Below are 19,318 nucleotides of genomic sequence, written 5' to 3' on the forward strand. Positions count from 1 at the left end.
AAAAGAATTTTGTAGTTCAATTGGTAGTACTCTTTGATGTCTTCAACATTTAGGGTTCTTGATGTTTTCAACATTTAGGATTCAAACCCTTTTTTTTCTAAATATTAATTGCAAAAAACAAAGGAAAAATGAACATTATTCTCGTAAGTATTGTATACGTAGGGTGAGCCATGAGTTGTGAGAGTAAAATTACTGAAGTTGCAAGTTGATGAGAGTAAACATCAAAGAGTCATTCCACAGGAGAGGACAACGGTGCACCTATTTTTGAAACTTCCTTTTCATGAAAGATGGCTGTATCGTTTGATCCCAAGATGTGCTGTGTGATAATGGTGATTTTGCCAGTCAATGAAAGACTGTGTGTGAAGAATATTCACTACAAGGACAAGCTAGTCCCATCACCTTAGCTAAAGGGGGCACTGAGATGGCTCCTATATGTCGACATTGAAAATTGGCCATGTATGTATCATCACAAATGGCTTTTATAGGGATTGATTTTATTGGTGTAGTCAAACCATGGTTGTATAAGTTTAACCCATAAAAATCTGTGTCGTTTTCGCGAATCATGTCAAACATTGAGACCCTTAACGTGTTGTGCCTTAAAATTTTCAAAAAAATAATGTTGCATTCTTGTATCTATATTTGATACCTGTATAGGTAACTGTGCAACTTTGTATACAACTCTCAACAAATTAGTAAAAAGATCTTCTAAATGAACAAACTTTTTAATATCTTTAGCAACAAACTTTAAAAGCAATTTCATGACAAAAAGAATTTTGTAGTTCAATTGGTAGTACTCTTTGATGTCTTCAACATTTAGGGTTCTTGATGTTTTCAACATTTAGGATTCAAACCCTTCTTTTTCTAAATATTAATTGCAAAAAACAAAGGAAAAATGAACATCATTCTCGTAAGTATTGTATACGTCGGGTGTGCCGTGAGTTGTGGGAGTAAAATTACTGAAATTGCAAGTTGATAAGAATAAACATCAAAGAGTCATTCTACTGGAGTGGACAACGGTGCACCTATTTTTGAATCTTTTTTTTCATGAAAGATGGCTGTATCGTTTGATCCCAAGATGTGCTGTGTGATAATGGTGATTTTGTCAGTCAATGAAAGACTGTGTGTGAAGAATATTCACTACAAGGGCAAGCCAATCCCATCGCCTTAGCTAAAGGGGCACTGAGATGGACCATATATGTCGACATTGAAAATTGGCCATGTATTTATCGTCACAAATGGCTTTTATAGGGATTGGTTTTATTGGTGTAGTCAAGCCATGGTTGTACTTGTCCCGATTGTCACGATTATTGACAGATAGTTGAAAGCTTGTGCAGTGCTTGGAATAAAAAAATCATAATAACTTGAGATTTTGTAGGAAAATGTTATTTTTTATAATATTTCCAAATTAAAAGAACTTATATTTAATGTTAACCATTTATTATTACTACCTCACCATTATTGAGGTTTTTTTTTTTTTTTTTTTTTTTCTTCAAATTAAAGATAGATGTGATTTTGTGAAGATACCCTTGTATAAGTATTGACTTTTTAGTAACCTTGTAGTTTATAAAATAATGTAACTCATCATATGTCTATCTCTTTTTTCTCTTTTTATTTTTTATTGTTTATACAGATATAATATAAATTTAATTTATAAGGCTCGTTTCATGATAATTCATTTTTATCATTAAATCAAGATGTAAATTAAATTTTAGTATAGGCAAGTTTCGAATTTAAAATTTTTTATTTGACGATGAAAGATTTTGCCAATTAAATTAATTAAAACTCACAATTTTTATCTCTTTTATTGGATGAAAAACTGACCATATGGGTAGCACGTGACCCCAAAAAAAAAATTTTGCATAGTAAGGCCTAATTCATTTATTCACGTGCTTTTTTCTGCCCATTAAAGTGACATAAGAAGTTACACGTCAAAAGAATATTACTTTTTTGGTAAGTAATATAAACATAATTATTAACTATTTTAATAGTTAAGAAGTTACATGTCAAAAGGATATTACTTTTTTTGATAATAATATAAACATAATTATCAACTATTTTAACAATTAAGAAGTATCATGTCAAAAGAATATTAGTTTTTTGATAAGTAATATAAACATAATTATTAACTATTTTAATAATTAAGAAGTTACATGTCAAAAGGATATTACTTCTTTGATAATAATATAAACATATATTGAGCCAATTGGTTCAAACACAGTGTGGACGTAGCATGGAAATTTTACGATATTAAAACACAAATTATATTATATTATATAATCAAACTAATTAAAATAAATATTAAATTTTATTTTAAATTATTGAAGGTTTTGATAATAAAATTTGGTTGATGTACAATTTAGATTTCTTAAAACTTTAGCTATAATTTTTTCAAAATTATTCAATATTTGTGAAACTCTCTTTGATCTGACACGTAAGTATTAAGTCTCATCATTAATTTAATTACTGAAATATATACTTAGGGTCCGTTTGAGATTCACTTATTTTGTTGAAACTGAAAACTTTTTGGTGAAAGTACTATAGTTAAAGGTAAAAGTTAGTTGAAATAGTATAGCAGGACCATGAATAATACCAAAACGAGCAGTGAGGTCCATGAATAATAGCAAAAATAAGCTAAATAGTAAAATAAGTTGGCAAAAATAATTTTTGCCAAACATATTAGTGTTTGTTTGTGACAAGCTGAAAATTTCATCTTATTTGCAATTTTAACTTATTTTTGCTAATATTTATGAGTCCTACTGTATTTTTTGGTACTATTCATGAGTCTCATTATACTATTCAGTTAACTTTTACCTTTATGTACAATAGTTACATTTTAGCCATGACTTAATTTTTTGAAGCTTTTTTTTCCTTATATGTCTCTTTATATTACTTAAGGTACAATTAGAATTTAGAAGTAATTTGCCAAAAAAATAATTTAGAAGTAATTGTAAGGGGGAAGGCATTAATTTTCCTAAAATTGACTTACAAGTTTTATTAAGTAATAATGAATATAAGAACATTCACATCAATTTCCTCAAAAATATTTTCAAAAAGTTAGGGCCATGACCCCTGGATCCTGGGGTGCAACTTAATTTTTAATCTAATGAATGTAAACAATCATAAGCCACTAAGCAAACTGGTACCAAAAAAAAAAAAAAAATTGATTGAAAAAATAGCTATCACAAACCATCACTAAGAAATATGCTTATATGCTACAAAAACTAGGCGAAATAGGAGGTAGAAATAGAATTTATTTAACCATGTTGGTCAAGGTTTTGTTTGCCTATATGTTTCTTCTTTTTCTCCCATTTCAATTGTCAAACTATAAGTTTTCACCCAATAAAAACCATATAGCATCTCTTTATGTACAAAATATTTGGGAATTTAAAGAGAAAAATATTCGAACTGCATGTTAAAAATATATTGTAATTATCTTAAAAAAAAAAAAAAAAAAAAAAAAAAAAAAAAAAAAAAAACCTTATACACCTCAAATAATAGTATAATACCTTGCCGCATATTCATTTTTCTATTTTTTATAAAATAATTAAAGTTAAAAAAAAATAAAAATCATTCAGACGACAACGACATACAGTAATTATGTTACACCTGTCAAAAACAAAGAAAATTACGTTAAAGCCCTCAGAGGATTCTCCTAATTAACGTGGAGAATGTCTATATATACTACTTCATGCACCTACTGACCTACATAACCATAAAGCCATTAGTTCTCTGATCACCCAATTCCTTTCTGCCATCTACCAACAATCTATATCCTCGCATGCAACTTATAAAAGTCATGATGTCCTTAATAGAGAGATCGATTTCCCATTGCCTATTCACCGCGCCTTTCATTATCATTCTTGCCTTGGCTTCTTCTTCTTTCCATGTTGCTATTTCTTCTTCCCCTGCAACTTCACCTTCCAATATAGTAACAATGATGGGACGAGAAGCAGAGGCTCTTTTGGAATGGAAAGCCAACCTTGACAACCAAAGCCAGTTTCGGTTGTCTTCTTGGGTTGGAAACATCACTTGCCATTGGGTTGGAATTTCTTGCAACAACTTTAGCAGCATCTCTCATGTCAACCTCCCAGGTGCTGGTTTAAAAGGTACACTCCACACTTTCAGCTTCTCATTCTTACACAATCTCATAAGTCTTAATCTCAGCAACAATTTACTCTATGGTACCATTCCTTCCCAATTGGGAAACCTTTCTAAGCTGATATACCTTGATTTATCTACCAACCAACTCTCTGGAAGAATTCCATGTGAAATAAGCCAACTGACAAGCCTTCGTATATTAGATCTTCATGAAAATTACATCACCGGATCTATTCCTCATCAAATTGGAAAGTTACACTTGCTCAATGAGCTAAATTTGTCTAGTAACAGTCTCACAGGTTCAATCCCTGTAGCAATTGGAAACTTGAGCAACTTAATTACTCTGCGTCTTTATCATAACAAACTTTCCGGGTCTATTCCTCAAGAACTTGGAAAGCTAACATCTCTTGCTTGGCTTAATCTATGTAAAAACAATCTCTCAAGTTTCATTCCTACTTCTATAGGAAACTTAAGCAACTTGAGTGTTTTATACCTCAACAATAACACACTTTCTGGGCCCATACCTAAAGAAATTGGAAAGTTGGGATTTCTTAGTAAGTTTTCTTTGTACGTGAACAATCTCTCTGGTCCAATACCTGCTTCTATAGGAAACTTGAGCAACTTGTCTACTCTTTATCTATGGGAGAACAATCTTTGTGGATCTATCCCTTCTTCTATAGGAAACTTGAGCAATTTAGCCAATTTAGACCTTAGCGACAACAAACTTTCTGGATCCATTTGTCATGAAATTGGGATGTTGGGATCTCTTGCTTGGCTTAATTTGTATAAAAACAATCTCTCAGGTATAATTCCTACTTCTATAGGAAACTTAAGCAACCTGAGTGTTTTACGCCTCAGCAATAACACACTTTCTGGACCCATACCTGAAGAAATTGGAAAGTTGGGATTTCTTAGTGATCTTGCTCTGTACATGAACAATCTCTCTGGTCCAATACCTGCTTCTATAGGAAACTTGAGCAACTTGTCTACTCTTTATCTATGGGAGAACAATCTTTATGGATCTATCCCTTCTTCCATAGGAAACTTGGGAAATTTAGCCAATTTAGGACTTAACGAAAACAAACTTTCTGGACCCATACCTGAAGAAATTGGAAAGTTGGGCTTTCTTAGTTATCTTGCTCTATTCATGAACGATCTCACTGGTTCAATCCCTGCTTCAATTGGGAACTTGACAAAGCTCACTAAATTGATTTTGTACATGAATAAATTATCAGGCTATATCCCACCAGAAATAGGAAGGCTCAAACTTCTTACCTCTTTAAAGTTGTTTACGAATGAGCTTAATGGCTCCATCTCATTCGAATTTAATAATCTTACAAATCTGCAGTCTTTGGGATTGCATGAAAACATGTTGACTGGTTATCTTCCACGAAATGTTTGTAATGGTGGGTCCCTTCAAAACTTCACAGCATTTGACAATAATTTCATAGGTTCCATTCCAACAAGTTTGAGAAATTGCACTAGCTTAGTACGAGTAAGGCTTGAGAGGAACCAGTTAAGAGGAAATTTATCAGAAGACTTTGGATTATACCCAAATTTGACGTATATTGATTTGAGTCATAATCATTTCTATGGGGAACTTTCTCAAAAGTGGGGGCAGTGCCAAAGTCTGCAAAGCTTAAAAATCTCCAATAATAGAATTTCTGGTGTAATACCTCTTGAGCTTGGAAGATCCATCCAGCTAAATTTGCTTGATCTCTCCTTCAATCATATAGTTGGGCAGATTCCAAAGGAATTAGGAAGGTTGACGCCATTGTTTCTACTTAATCTGGGTGATAATAAACTTTCAGGTAGTATTCCATTGGAAATTGGAATGCTATCCAATCTACAATATCTTGTTCTCTCAGCCAACAATTTAACTGGATCAATTCCTAAACAAATAGAAGGGTGCTCAATGTTGTTGAACTTAAGTTTAAGCAAAAATAAACTTAGGGGGGCTATTCCCTCTGAGATTGGAAACTTAAACTCTATTGAAATACTCGATTTAAGTGAGAATTCACTTATCGGGAAAATACCCCCTCAACTTGGAGATATGAAAAGGTTAGAAACAATGAATCTCTCCCACAATGATCTGTCTGGCTCCATTCCTTACACTTTTGGTGAAATGTCAAGCTTGATCAGTGTTGATATATCATACAATCGATTGGAGGGTCCTCTTCCCAACAATAAAGCCTTTTGTGAGGCTCCCTTTGGAGCATTAAGAAATAATAGTGGTTTGAAGGCCTGCCCCTCTTCTATTCCCCGAAGCAAGAATTATGGTGAGAAAAGGAAAAATAAAGTTGTAATTTTCTTTATGGTTCCTATCTTAGGCACAATGTTTCTATCATTGATTGTATTTGGGATTCTTTACCATGTTCTCAAGTGCCAAGGTAAGAGGAACAAGCTAAACAATCTAAGAGAAGCTCAAGATGGTAATATGTTCGAACTTTGGAGCTATGATGGGAAAATGGTGTATGAAAGTATCATTGAAGCAACAGAGGGATTCGACTCCAAGCATTGTGTTGGAGTGGGAGGGTGTGGAAGTGTTTATAAAGCGGAGCTACAAACAGGTCAAGTTGTTGTTGTGAAAAAATTTCATTCAATACAGGATAATAGGATTGCCAATGCAAAGGCTTTTGAAAATGAGATTCTTGCTCTGCTAGAAATTAGGCATCGAAACGTAGTAAAGCTTTATGGCTTCTGCTCACATGCACGACACTCATTTTTAGTTTATGAGTTTTTAGAAGGGGGAAGCTTGAAAGAGATATTGAGCAATAAAAAAGAGGTAGTTAATTTTGAATGGGTCAAAAGGGTGAATGTGGTAAAAGGTGTGGTTGATGCTTTATCCTACATGCATCATGATTGCTCACCTCCGATAGTTCACCGAGACATATCAAGCAAGAACATCATGTTGGATTTGGAGTATAAGGCCTACATCTCGGATTTTGGCACAGCTAAGTTTTTAAATCCTGACTCATTGAATCAAACTTCATTTGCCGGAACATTTGGATACACAGCTCCAGGTAATTCATTTGTACCTTTCCCTAATTATTTTTTTTCCCTACTGGCATGCATATTCTTCTTGAAATATTTGCCTCTAGCTAGTTCATGTAATCATGTGCCAACCAAAGTGCATAGTGGTTGTTAAATTAAATGAATAAATTCACCATCTCCTAACTGCTTAACCTTTTGGAAGAATTAGTAATATAACCTGGTATCAGAGTAAAAGGTCTTTTATTTATATCACATGAGGATTATGGTTCACTCCAAATATGGCTATGTTTAGTTTATGGGCCAGTAAATAGCTAAGTGATCAATTTATGAATACCTTACAGCATCTTCAATATGTATGAAAAATCAACCCAGTTTATGATAATTAATCTTTACTATAAAATTAATTAGTCACTGAAACAAAAGAAGAGTCACAAAATTTTTCATGTACGGTAGTAAACTAAATATCTCACAAATTTTTAAAAATACAAAATAACACACACACACACACATATATGTATGTATGTATGTAGAATTTAGAGTTAAATCATGTTTTTAACATTATTATTATTGTCATCTCATATATAAAAAATTTCATCCACTCACTTCTATATAATTAAAGATAAACATTTTTTTCTCATTAGTTATATGTAATTCTCCCTTAAATTACATTAATAACAATTAATATATTCTTTGAACAATATTTTTTTTTTGATACATTCTTTGAACATTTTAGATTAAGCCTTTTTTTTTTAAATAAATTATAATTTACATATTTGAGTATAACATTTTTGAAAACATAAAATGTGTACAAATAAAATAATTTCTGATAAATTAAATAATAAATGTCTTTTTTCTTTTTTTGGCTTAATTTCTTTAATGTAATATATGATATACATAAGAATAACAATACTAAATAAATATATAAATATATATATATATATTTGGTTTATTGATAACAGCGTAAAACATGTTTACAAACTTATAAAGATCATAGCATCAATTCTTCTTAAAAATAAAAAACAAAAAAATAAAATAAAATAAAAACAAAAAATCTATGCATGCATATCCCTAAATCTCTAAATACAAAATGTGAGTGATTTTTAGTCACTAAGGTTTAAAGTAATCTTTTATAGGCACTTAGATGATGTAACCATACTAAAACGTCGCAGGTCATCTCCACGTTATACATTAAGAACTAAAACAATCATGTTAAATTTAAAGACTAAAAAGTTTGTTGGAGACAAAAATTATCATTTTAAAGTTTATAAAGAGTTAAAAATTATCACTTACGAACTAAAATAGGCTAAAGTTTAGGGACTAATGGTGTGTTTAAGCAAAGAGTCTGTTTACATTAAGAAAATAGTATTTATTGAAGACAATAGTTGGGTTTAAATGTGCCTTGTTCCCTAGATTTGCATGGTGCAAGAATATAGGTACCATCATTTTAGTCCAAAAGATGAGGAAAACTGTTGTTGAGATAAATTTTTCATTTTCAAGTTATCCACCGTCATAGTAAATGAAGAAGTCAAAGGGATGCAATCCAACAATAAGATATATAGCAACTAGAGGTTACCTTCTAACCATACTCGAAATGGATGAGCTGATTTCTTTTGTTTTGTAGAACTTGCATATACGATGAAAGGGAATGAGAAATGCGATGTTTATAGCTTTGGAGTGGTGACACTGGAAGTGATCATGGGAAAGCATCCAGGAGATCTCATCTCACTTCTCTCATCATCATCTTCATCATCAACAACAACTTCAACTGCCCATGGTATACTATTGAAGGATGTGTTGGATCAACGACTTGAACCTCCTAGAAATCAAGTCGCAAGGATGGTGGTGTCTGTTGCAAAGCTTGCATTTGCGTGCTTGGAAACTAATCCTCAATCTCGTCCAACCATGCAGCGAATTTCCCGGGAGCTATCTATCGAAAGATCACCTCTGTCAGAGATGTTTGACGAGATTACCTTGGGACAATTGTTGGTGTGATCATGCTCAAGTGTATTCCGCACTTTTTCTTTTTCTTTTTTAATTGTACTGCATTAGGATGAGTTATGCAAATTAGAATATTGTTCGTTTGGATCAAATTTATAATATAATAAAAAAAAATTAAAAACCTCTCAATATATGTTGAGATGATTAGTTTGGAATAGGATTGAATTGAATAACAAATGAATTTGAGGCGATTATTAAATAAAAATTAACAAAAAGATTCATTATTCTTTGGCCGGGAGATAGTCTTCTTTGTGTCATAATAATTGTTGTGCATGTATCGGTGGAGGAGCTAATAAATTTTTCTGGGGGGGCCAAACTAACTATAACAAAATTCTTGTGTGTGTACATATATATTCATATATGCAAATTAGAATATTGTTCGTTTGGATCAAATTTATAATATAATAAAAAAAAATTAAAAACCTCTCAATATATGTTGAGATGATTAGTTTGGAATAGGATTGAATTGAATAACAAATGAATTTGAGGCGATTATTAAATAAAAATTAACAAAAAGATTCATTATTCTTTGGCCGGGAGATAGTCTTCTTTGTGTCATAATAATTGTTGTGCATGTATCGGTGGAGGAGCTAATAAATTTTTCTGGGGGGGCCAAACTAACTATAACAAAATTCTTGTGTGTGTACATATATATTCATGTCCTAATCTCTAACCAAGTTTTAAGGTTTAAATCTTTGAGCATTTTTAGGGGTTCAAAAAGTTTTAACATTTGTGATAAAGGATTAAGAATACTTTTTCTTTATTAATATTCATCAAGTGTGAAATTTTTTCCACTTTAATTACTCATATTTTGAAATTTAAACTATTAAAATTTATAAATTACTTATATAGCAATTTTTAGTTTTTACAAAAGAAAGTGTTAACAGTGAAGTGTATGCAATCAAACAAAATTAAACAAGTAAATTGAATTCATCTTTATCTCTCAATACCTCAATATAATAGTTACACATTACAATTATCAAAACCTAATATAAAATAAAATAATAGAACATGAAGAGATTTAGCTGTAAAAGTAAAACAAAAATGGTTACAAAACATATACACAGGTAACACAACTTGGTTAACAAAACACTTTGCACATAAAATAAAATAATTGAAAAATTAATATCATCAAAGCATTTAAGTGCAAGCAAGCTGTAAAGCAAAAACCAAACATTTATCAACGTCTTTTGTGGAATTTCCCACTTTCACATATGCACACACGGTTTTATTTACAAACAAAACCAGAGAGTTGATTGCTGAGAGCGAGAGAGAGATAGCTTAGCAAAAAAAAAAAAAAAAAAAGAGAGAGAGAAAGAGAGTAAGAGAGATAGACCAAACCGTCATTACTGATTTGGACGGAGGTGGGCTGGAACTCAAAATGGTGACCACGTGTAAGGATTTTCCCTTTATTAGGAATACTTCTGATTTACATGAAAGAGGAGTCCTTGAAACAAAGGTGGTTTTTTTTTTTTTTTTTTACTAAATGGCTGATTTAGGAATTTATTAAAAAGTTGTTTTGTGATTTGTGTTTGGATAGATATGGGCAAGATGTTTGTTTGTTTCTATTTTTCTTTTAATAGGTTTTTTATAAATCAATTTGTAATTTGAGCCTAAATGAATTTTAAGAGACAACTAAACAATTTTGAGAGAAAAATAACTAGACGAATAGTATATTTTATATTCTCAAAATCTCTTGGGGTATGTATAACTTAGCGTTTACTACATATAAGCTTTTATTGGGTAATGCTACAGTCACAAACTATTTTACAATTGTAGAGACACAGGTCCAAATATATATTGGGCCCTAGGCTTGTCTGAGGAGGCACAGTGGTTCGAGAATAAATCAGCAGTAAGGAAGGAGTAAGACCAAGAACTTCACGAGCGAGCTATGGCTGTAAAGGCTGGGGGAGGTAAGCCAAGGAGAAGTATCTCCTCAGCTAAATAAAGAAAGAGTTAGAAGGTGAGTTCTATTATCCAGAGTGATATTCCAGGAAGTTTTGTTAATAAGGATATGCACTGTGAACGTATGGGGCAAAGTGGGAGTTGAGAAATATCTAAGAAAAAACTGCTATCACTGCATTGAATGCTTTGCAACTAACACCCTGACCATTTATGTGGAGAAGACACCTGAACAGTGCTGCCTTGGTCGCCCTAACTCACAGAGAGCCTATGAGGGTGTCTGATGGGACAAGTACTCAAGTGGTGGCTTAGATAATCGACAAGTGTGCAAAGTATTCATCTCTAGTTTAGAACTCATGGCCATGAGGTGGTTTGATGGCTTAGGAGCAAGCTCCATTGATTCTTTTAAGGAACTCACTCAGGCATTTGGATCTCACTTTATTACATGCAGCAGGGTTCCTCGGCCTTTAGATTCCTTGTTCTCTCTGTCCATGAGAGAAGGGAAGATCCTAAAAACGTATTCGGATAGATACTGGGAGATGTTCAATGAGATAGATGGGGACTTTGATGACGTAGCCATCAGGACTTTCAAGGTTGGCCTGCCTGTTGAGCATGGCTTGAGGAAGTCTTTGACTGGGAAGCCTACTACTAGTGTACACCATCTCATGGATCAGATAGATAAGTATAAGCGGGTCGAGGAGGACCAACAACAAGGCAAAGGGAAGGGTAAGGTTATCCCTTAAGAGAGGAGGGATTTCAGGTCAAACTGCTACAACAATAACTGACCCCAAAGGGATTTTGTTGGGCAATCTGGGCCTACGGCTCCTTAGATGGTTAACACGGTATTCCATGAACCAGTACATCAAGTTTTGAAAAAAATCAAGAATGAGCCATACTTCAAATGGCCAAACAAAATGGGAGGAGACCCCATGAGGTGCAACTAGAGTCTTCATTGCTAGTACCACCAAGAATGAGGACACACCATCGAGGACTGTAGAATTCTGTGGAACCATTTAGAGCAATTGGTTAGAGATGGAAGATTACAATAGTTTCTGTATCGGCCCAATGGGCGAGGAGACCAGGCAGGGTTGAGGGCTCATGGGAATGCTTCTTCAAGGCCCTTTTTGGGCACAATTAATGTCATCTTTGCGGCCTCAGGGAGAACCGACTCTCATCCCTCTAGGGTGATGTCTGTAGTCCGGTTACGTACCGTGGACTCAAAACCTAAGCCGAAGAGAGCTAAAGTGGAGAGCCAACTAGCAATGAGTTTCTCTAAGGAAGACAAGGTGGGAACCATAAAGCTGCATGATAATGCCCTAGTGGTCACCCTAAGGATAGGAGGATATGATGTTAAGAAGGTGATGGTGGATCAAGGCAGTGGGGCAGATATTATGTACCCCAATTTGTACAATGGGCTAGGCTTGAAGCCTGAAGACTTGACGGCTTCTAATTTGCCTCTAGTAAGCTTCGACGGGAAAGTAGTTATTCCCAAGGGCTAGATTCGACTGCCTGTACAAGCAAGATTGGAGGTGGTGGAGGTGAATTTCATTGTAGTGGATGCCTATTCCCCCTATACGGCCATTGTGGCAAGGCCCTGGCTCCACGCTTTGGGGGCCATTTCCTCCACTCTGCATTTGAAAGTAAAATATCCATCTAGGGACCGGATTGAGGAGCTAGTTAGTGCTGTTTGTGGCGAGGCAATGCTTAATTGCTGCAATAACGCATCAGCCAGGAGTGGAAACCTCGGCCTCCGTTGAAAGGAGCTTATAGCAATCAAAGACTTTGGTGTTACCCATGGAAGAGACATCCGAAGGGCTGAAATGTGAGGACTTAAAGAAAATTACTGTAGGTGATGATCTAGAGAAGTTTTTTCAAGTCGGGGCTCGGCTACCTCCTCAAGAGAAGGAAGAGCTGATAGAGTTTCTCAGAAGGAACCTTGACGTATTTGCATGGAGTACTTACGAAACTCTTGGGGTGGATTTGAGCTTCATCTGTCATCATTTGAACGTCAATCCATCTGTCTCCCCCAAAAAGCAACCACCTTGGTGCTCATCTAAGGACCACACTGATGCTGTCAAAGACAAGGTGATGAAGCTTAAGTAGCTTGGGCTATTAAGGAGGTTTTTTAGCCTAAGTGGTTGGCCAGTATAGTGGTGGTGAAAAAGAAGAATAGGAAGTGGCGAGTGTGTATGGACTTCATTGATTTAAATAAGGCCTGTCCAAAAGATCCATTCCCTATACCTCGGATAAACCAGTTGGTGGATGCAACTATAGGCCATCCTCAGATGAGCTTTTTAGACGCCTTTCAAGGGTACCATCAAATACCACTGGCCTTGAGTGATCAGGAGAAGACCGCTTTTGTCACCCCTATTGGAAATTACCACTAAAAGGTGATGCCTTTTTGGTTTGAAGAATGCAAGGTCCACCTATCAGAGGATGATGACTAGGATGTTCGAGTCATAATTGGGCAAGAATATTGAAGTCTATATAGATGACATGGTGGTAAAGAGTAAGGCAGTGTCCGAGCATGTGGGAGACCTCGAGGATATTTTTGAAACATTGAGGAAACATAAGCTGTGCCTTAATGCTTCCAAGTGCTCTTTTGGTGTGGGATCAGGCAAATTTCTAGGATATATGTTTACCCACTGTGGAATTGAGGTCAATCCTGATCAGGTGAAGGCCATCAACAATCTACAACCATCTCAGAATCCCAAAGAGGTCCAAAAGCTAACAGGGTTGATTGCTACCCTGAACCAGTTTATCTCTTGATCAACGGATAGATGTAGACCCTTCTTCCAATTGATGAATAAATGGAAGGGATTCAAGTAGACCGAGGAGTGTGCCTTGGCCTTTTAGCAGTTTAAGGAGTACCTTTCTCGGCCACTTGTCATGTCCAGGCTTGAGGTGGACGATTTCTTGTTTGCCTACATTACTGTGGCATCTCATGCTATAAGCTTGGTGCTGATCCAAGTTGATGATGGTGTGCAAAGGCCAGTTTACTACGTGAGCAAGTCATTACATGAGGCAGAAGTTCGTTATCTACCATTAGAAAAGGCTATTTTAACAATGGTACATGCTACACATAAACTCCCCCACTACTTCCAATCCCACACAGTTGTTGTTTTAACCTAACTTCTACTTCAATCACTACTTCGGAGTGCTAACTTCACAGGGAGGATTGCCAAATGGAGTACAATCCTAGGGGCTTTTGACATCAAGTACATGCCTCGCATCTCTGTCAAAGGTCAGGTCCTCGTAGATTTGGTGGCCAAGTTCACTGAATCCTCAACAGAAGAAGAAGTAGGGCATGGATGGAAAATGAGTTGGCATGGTCTCCTTGCGGGAGCCTTTATCCTGAAAGGTATATGTTGATGGCGTAGCAAATCAAAGGGGTTCTGGACTGGGTTAGTTTTGGTATCTCCTGAGAAGGTCACTATTAAGAAATCCTTAAGACTAGGCTTTGCAATCAGGGTTTAAGTCTTTCAGTTTGCTGCATGATAAGTGTAATTTTTACATGATTTTTATCGTCCTCTTCTTTATTAAAATTGATAGTTTTCCTTTATTTCTTTTGATTTGATTTGATTTTTATTTATATTTATCTATTCATTTTTGCTTTGAAGGAATGAGAAGATTTCAGATTAATCTACAAGGGCTTTACATGCAAAGTGGGGCTAGGCTAATTGAATCAAGTCAACTTACATCCAGCCAAGCATGACGATCAAGAGAAGACCAACCCAATTTAATTCAAGTCCAATTGGAGCAAGGAATCAAATGAAATTTGCACCAAATCCAAGTCCAATTTGGATTAGGATTCCAGCCTGCACATCAGTTAGTATTTTTAGCATAACTTTGGGTTCAGATGTCCAATCGAGATGATTCAAGTTAGGCTGGAAATTTAACTTAAAGGGCTACAACTTTGTAGTTTACCAAAAGTCCGAATTCTAAAGTTCCAAAATAGTCAGTTAAGTGAAGCCTAAAAATCTAGGATTTTCTCCAAACGGGAATAGGATTCCTTGACCTATTTAAAGGCTCTTTAGGGAAAAAAGAGAAAGGGGAAACCTGAGAGGAAAAGGGTGTGCTGCATTTGAAGAATTTTCTTTGGAGTCTTTTTTAGGACAAAGGGGCGCCGCTTCATGTTGATCAACCAATTCAGATGAAAGACATAAGTTTTATTTGTTTTCTCTTCAATTTTATTATGAACTAAATTTTATTTTCTAGAGCGTTGATGTAGTCTAGCAATGAACACACAATTTATATTCTGAGTTATTTTATTTTTAATATTTCTATGATTGAGTGTTTAATTCTTATTCTTAATGCCTAATATTTCTTTTTACGAATTATTGATTGATCAATTGAATGACAATGAGACCGAGAGGTGATTTGTTATTTTAGTTCTAGAATTAAACACCATTAGTTAAGCGAAATTAGAGATGCTTTATCACGATTAGTGTGATTTTTTCAGAAAATTCAAAGTATGTAATGAGTCTCCAATTAATTAAATTCACATAGAGATATGGAATTGTTATTTGAAGATATTTTTGATATTATTCGAGAGAAGATATTGAATAATTAAGGAATTTTTAATCATCAACGAGAGATTATTAGAATTTAATAATTAGGAAGAATAAATTGTGTGGGATTTGTTAGGTGAAATCAACTACTCTAGATCCATTCTTACTATATTTTTACACTGTTAAATTTTTATGCTTTGTTAATTCTTTTTATTCGTAGATTTATTTTTATTAAATATTTTAATTTAACTCAGATAGTAGAACATTCCATTTATTTTCGATTTTCCAAATAGTAATTAATTTAGTGAATTTTGGTATTCAATAACATAGTTAATCCCTGTGGGTTCGACATTCGTTTCTAAAATCACTTTACTACTTGTTACGATTCTGTGTGCTTGCAGATTATTTTTCGCGAACAAGTTTTTGTGCGCTTGCATATCCCTAGGAATGGAAACACACATGCTAACTCCTTAGCCACACTTGCAACCTCCTCGGCACAAGGTCTACCTCAAGTAATCCTTTTTGAAGACTTATACCAGCCTATTGAGGGGAAGAGAGAAATGGTCCATGTCCATCAGATCAGGGTGGGGCCTAGCTGGATGGACTCTATAGTGCTATTCCTTAAGGAATATATCTTGCCCGAGGATAAATCAGAAGCTAACAAGGTGCGAAGGAAGGCTCCTCGGTTTTGGATGTCCGAGGACCAAAAATTGTACAAACGCTTTTTCTCTGGGTTGTACTTGCTGTGTATACACCCTGAGGCATTAGAGCTGCCTTTGGAAGAGTTGCATGAAGGGATTTGTGGAAGACACACAAGAGACAAATCCTTATCTCACAGAGTCCTTACACTAGGATACGGGTGGCCGAACATGCAGAAGGAAGCACAAGAATATGTGAAGAAGTGTGACCAATGCCAAAGATTTGCCCCAAATATCCATCAACTAGGAAGGGCCCTTAATCCTCTATCCAGCCCTTGGCCCTTTACTTAATGGGGGTTGGATATTGTTGGATCTTTCCCTAAGGTAGTAGGGAACAAGAGATATTTACTAGTCGGCACAGATTACTTTACCAAGTAGGTTGAAACTGAACCATTGGCAAATATTAGAGACGTGGATGCCAAGAGATTTGTTTGGAAGAGCATCGTCACTTGGTTTGGGATCCCTCATACACTTATCTCGGACAATGGACTTCAATTCGATAGCAAAGCCTTCAGGAGGTATTGTTGTGACTTGGGAATTGTGAATAGGTATTCCACCCCAGCTTACCCACAGGGGGATAAGCTAAGGCTATAAATAATGTCATAGTGGGTGAACTTAAGAAGAGATTAGATGACGTGACGGGAAAATAGGTGGAAAATTTGCCACACGTCTTTTGGACGTATCATACTACGCCTCGTAGATCAGCAAGGGAAATGCCCTTTTCAATGACTTATGGTGCCGAGGCTGTTATTCCTCTAGAGACTGGGTTCCCAACACAGAGAACTAGTTCTTTCACTCTGAGCAACAACGATGAGTTGTTAAGGAAGAGCTTATACTTAATTGAAGAGCTAAGAGAAAGTGCTATGGTCCAATTGGCCTATTATCAACATAAGCTCAAGCAAGGGTATGATGCCAACATGAAGCTAAAACCACTAGCACCTAGAGACTTGATGTTGAGAAAATTTTTGGGCACTGCCAAGAACCTAGCCTGGGGAAAGTTAGGGCCTAATTGAGAAGGGTCATATCGCATTACATTAGTGGCAGGTATAGGTGCATATTATCTTGAAGATCTAGATGACAATGTTGTATACCTCTGGAATGTAAAAAACCTAAGAAGGTATTATTATTAATGAAAGCTATCTTTACCATATTTTTGGTTTATTACATCATATGTCATGTGTTCTACTATTTGTCAAATATCAAACAGAACCTTAGTCATGCCTGGTTCCTTAGACCATATACCTTGGGTAAATTGATATTCTAAGGCATCCTTCTAAGTATTAAACAAAACCTTAGTCATTCCTGGTCTCTCAGACCACATACTTTGGGTAAATTAATACTTCAGTCCATTTTACTAAGTATTAAACAGAACCTTAGTCATGTCTAGTTCTCCAGACCACATGCTTTGGGTAAATTAATACTTAATAACACTAAACAGAATATTAGTCATTTCTGGCTTCTCGGATCATATGCTTTTTGTAAACTAACACTCTATACTTATTTTTCTAAGTTTTAACCAGGTCCCAGTTTAAACCCAGCTTCTCAAATCACTTGCCTTGAGTAAGTTAATATTCTTGGTTATTTGCCTAAGTGTTGGGCAAAACAAAAGTTGTCTGCCCTGTTTATTTTTTACTAAGTGTGTTGTTCATGTCCATGAGATTCAGCCTTCCCTGCTAGAGGTCTAGTTCTCAGTAAAAGCCTGTGATCATTTTCCTTATTGTCTTTACTTGTTCAATTTATTGGAATTAGCAACAATATGTTACTATTAAGTCTTATTAAAGAAAGAGTAGCAGCAGTCTAATACTGTTTGCAACATCATCAATCTTAAATCTTATCAAAGGGCAAAATAATAACTACACCAACTAGGGAATAAACATTACAAGAAAGAAAAATAAAGACACATAAAGTGAAAAGTAAAGTCTTTTCATTAACGGAAAGGAAAGGTACATTATACACAATGGCAGAATGCCACTGTAAAAAAAAAAAAATATATATATATATATATATATATATATATATATACACAAGGAAAGCTACAAAGGAAAAAGAAAAAAAGAAAAAAATAAATAAAATCCTAATACTAAGCCTTGGCCTTGGGAGGAGAAGCATCTTCTTTCTTGCTTGGATGAGAGGCAGGAGCATCCTTGGCCTTAGGATCAGCCTCCTTGGATCTAGCCTCGGCCTCTTTCGCCCTTACTATAACATCCTCGGCCTCGGCAGCATTATGGGCCTCTAAGGGGGGCTTGGTCTCCTTGTCCTTGGCTCCTTTAACCCCTTGAACTTGGTCACCAGCTTGGCTGCATCCTTTGGAAGCCTCCCGGGGGGGGGGGGGGGGGGAGAAGGGCCTAAGCAATTTGGGTTTGCTCAGAGGATTCTAGAACGAGAGCAGAGGGAGATAGGAGGGCAGCTGAGGCTTGGTGGATGTCAGGGTGATAGAACACGCTCCCAGCCTACCTCCACTTTGAGTCAGTAGGGACCCTTGCAAGGTTAAGGGCCTCCTCCCATGTTTCCTTGCAGCAGTCCCTGCATACCTCAGCCAACTCCTTAACAAGCTGGATCTCGGTTTCTTCAGCCCCAAGGTTGTAAAAAGCATGCCTTGAGGCCTCTGCTGCTTCCTCAGCCATTCGAGTGGTAGCTTTGGCCTTCTCCATGTCAGCTTTTAGGTTCAGGACCAGCTGCTTCTATGTGGCGAACTCTATCTCGATGAGATAGAGCTTCTTGCACTGGTCTTCAGCTTGGTCCTGGGCATTCTTCAGCCCTGCCTCGATGCCTCTCCTCACCGTCTCCTCCGCAATTAGCTAAGCGGCCATCTCCTGGTTTTCTTGCTTCAAGGTTCCCAAGGACTTGGTGACCTCGGCGCGATGGTTAGCCTTAGCCCTGGCCTCATTCCAAGCATCCTTGACTCATTCCTTCGCTATAAAAACTTACTAGGCAACCTGCACAAAAATTACAAAGGAATCCCAAGTAAAAAAAAAAAAAAAAAAGGATACGATGGTTAACGTACTGTGGCAAGGTCCCTTTTCAAGGACATAAAGAGGTCTGGCTGCCTCATGCGCCTGACAGCCTCCATGTCCTTGGGCAGGAAGAGGGCTTGCTCTAGTGCCTCAGCGATGTAGG

General features: G+C 35.8%; 1 protein-coding gene across 3 annotated transcripts in view; it reads left to right on the top strand.

Annotated features, from left to right (window-relative positions):
* Nucleotides 1–3,669: 3,669 nt before the first annotated feature.
* Nucleotides 3,670–19,318, top strand: part of LOC126705978 (probable leucine-rich repeat receptor-like protein kinase At1g35710) — a 71,491-nt gene continuing 55,842 nt past the window's right edge. The window contains exons 1-2 of one of the 3 annotated variants that reach the window (XM_050405217.1): nt 3,670–7,121; nt 8,714–9,174. In XM_050405217.1, the coding sequence (XP_050261174.1) occupies nt 3,779–7,121; nt 8,714–9,084 (3,714 nt within the window). In that variant the 5' untranslated portion in view covers nt 3,670–3,778 and the 3' untranslated portion in view covers nt 9,085–9,174. Of the gene's footprint in view, nt 7,122–8,713; nt 9,175–19,318 lie in introns of those variants that run through there. The other 2 variants (XM_050405218.1, XM_050405219.1) reach the window with 2 other exon arrangements.

The sequence above is a fragment of the Quercus robur genome, chromosome 11 (assembly GCF_932294415.1).
Source record: "Quercus robur chromosome 11, dhQueRobu3.1, whole genome shotgun sequence".
NCBI classification, from domain to species: domain Eukaryota; kingdom Viridiplantae; phylum Streptophyta; class Magnoliopsida; order Fagales; family Fagaceae; genus Quercus; species Quercus robur.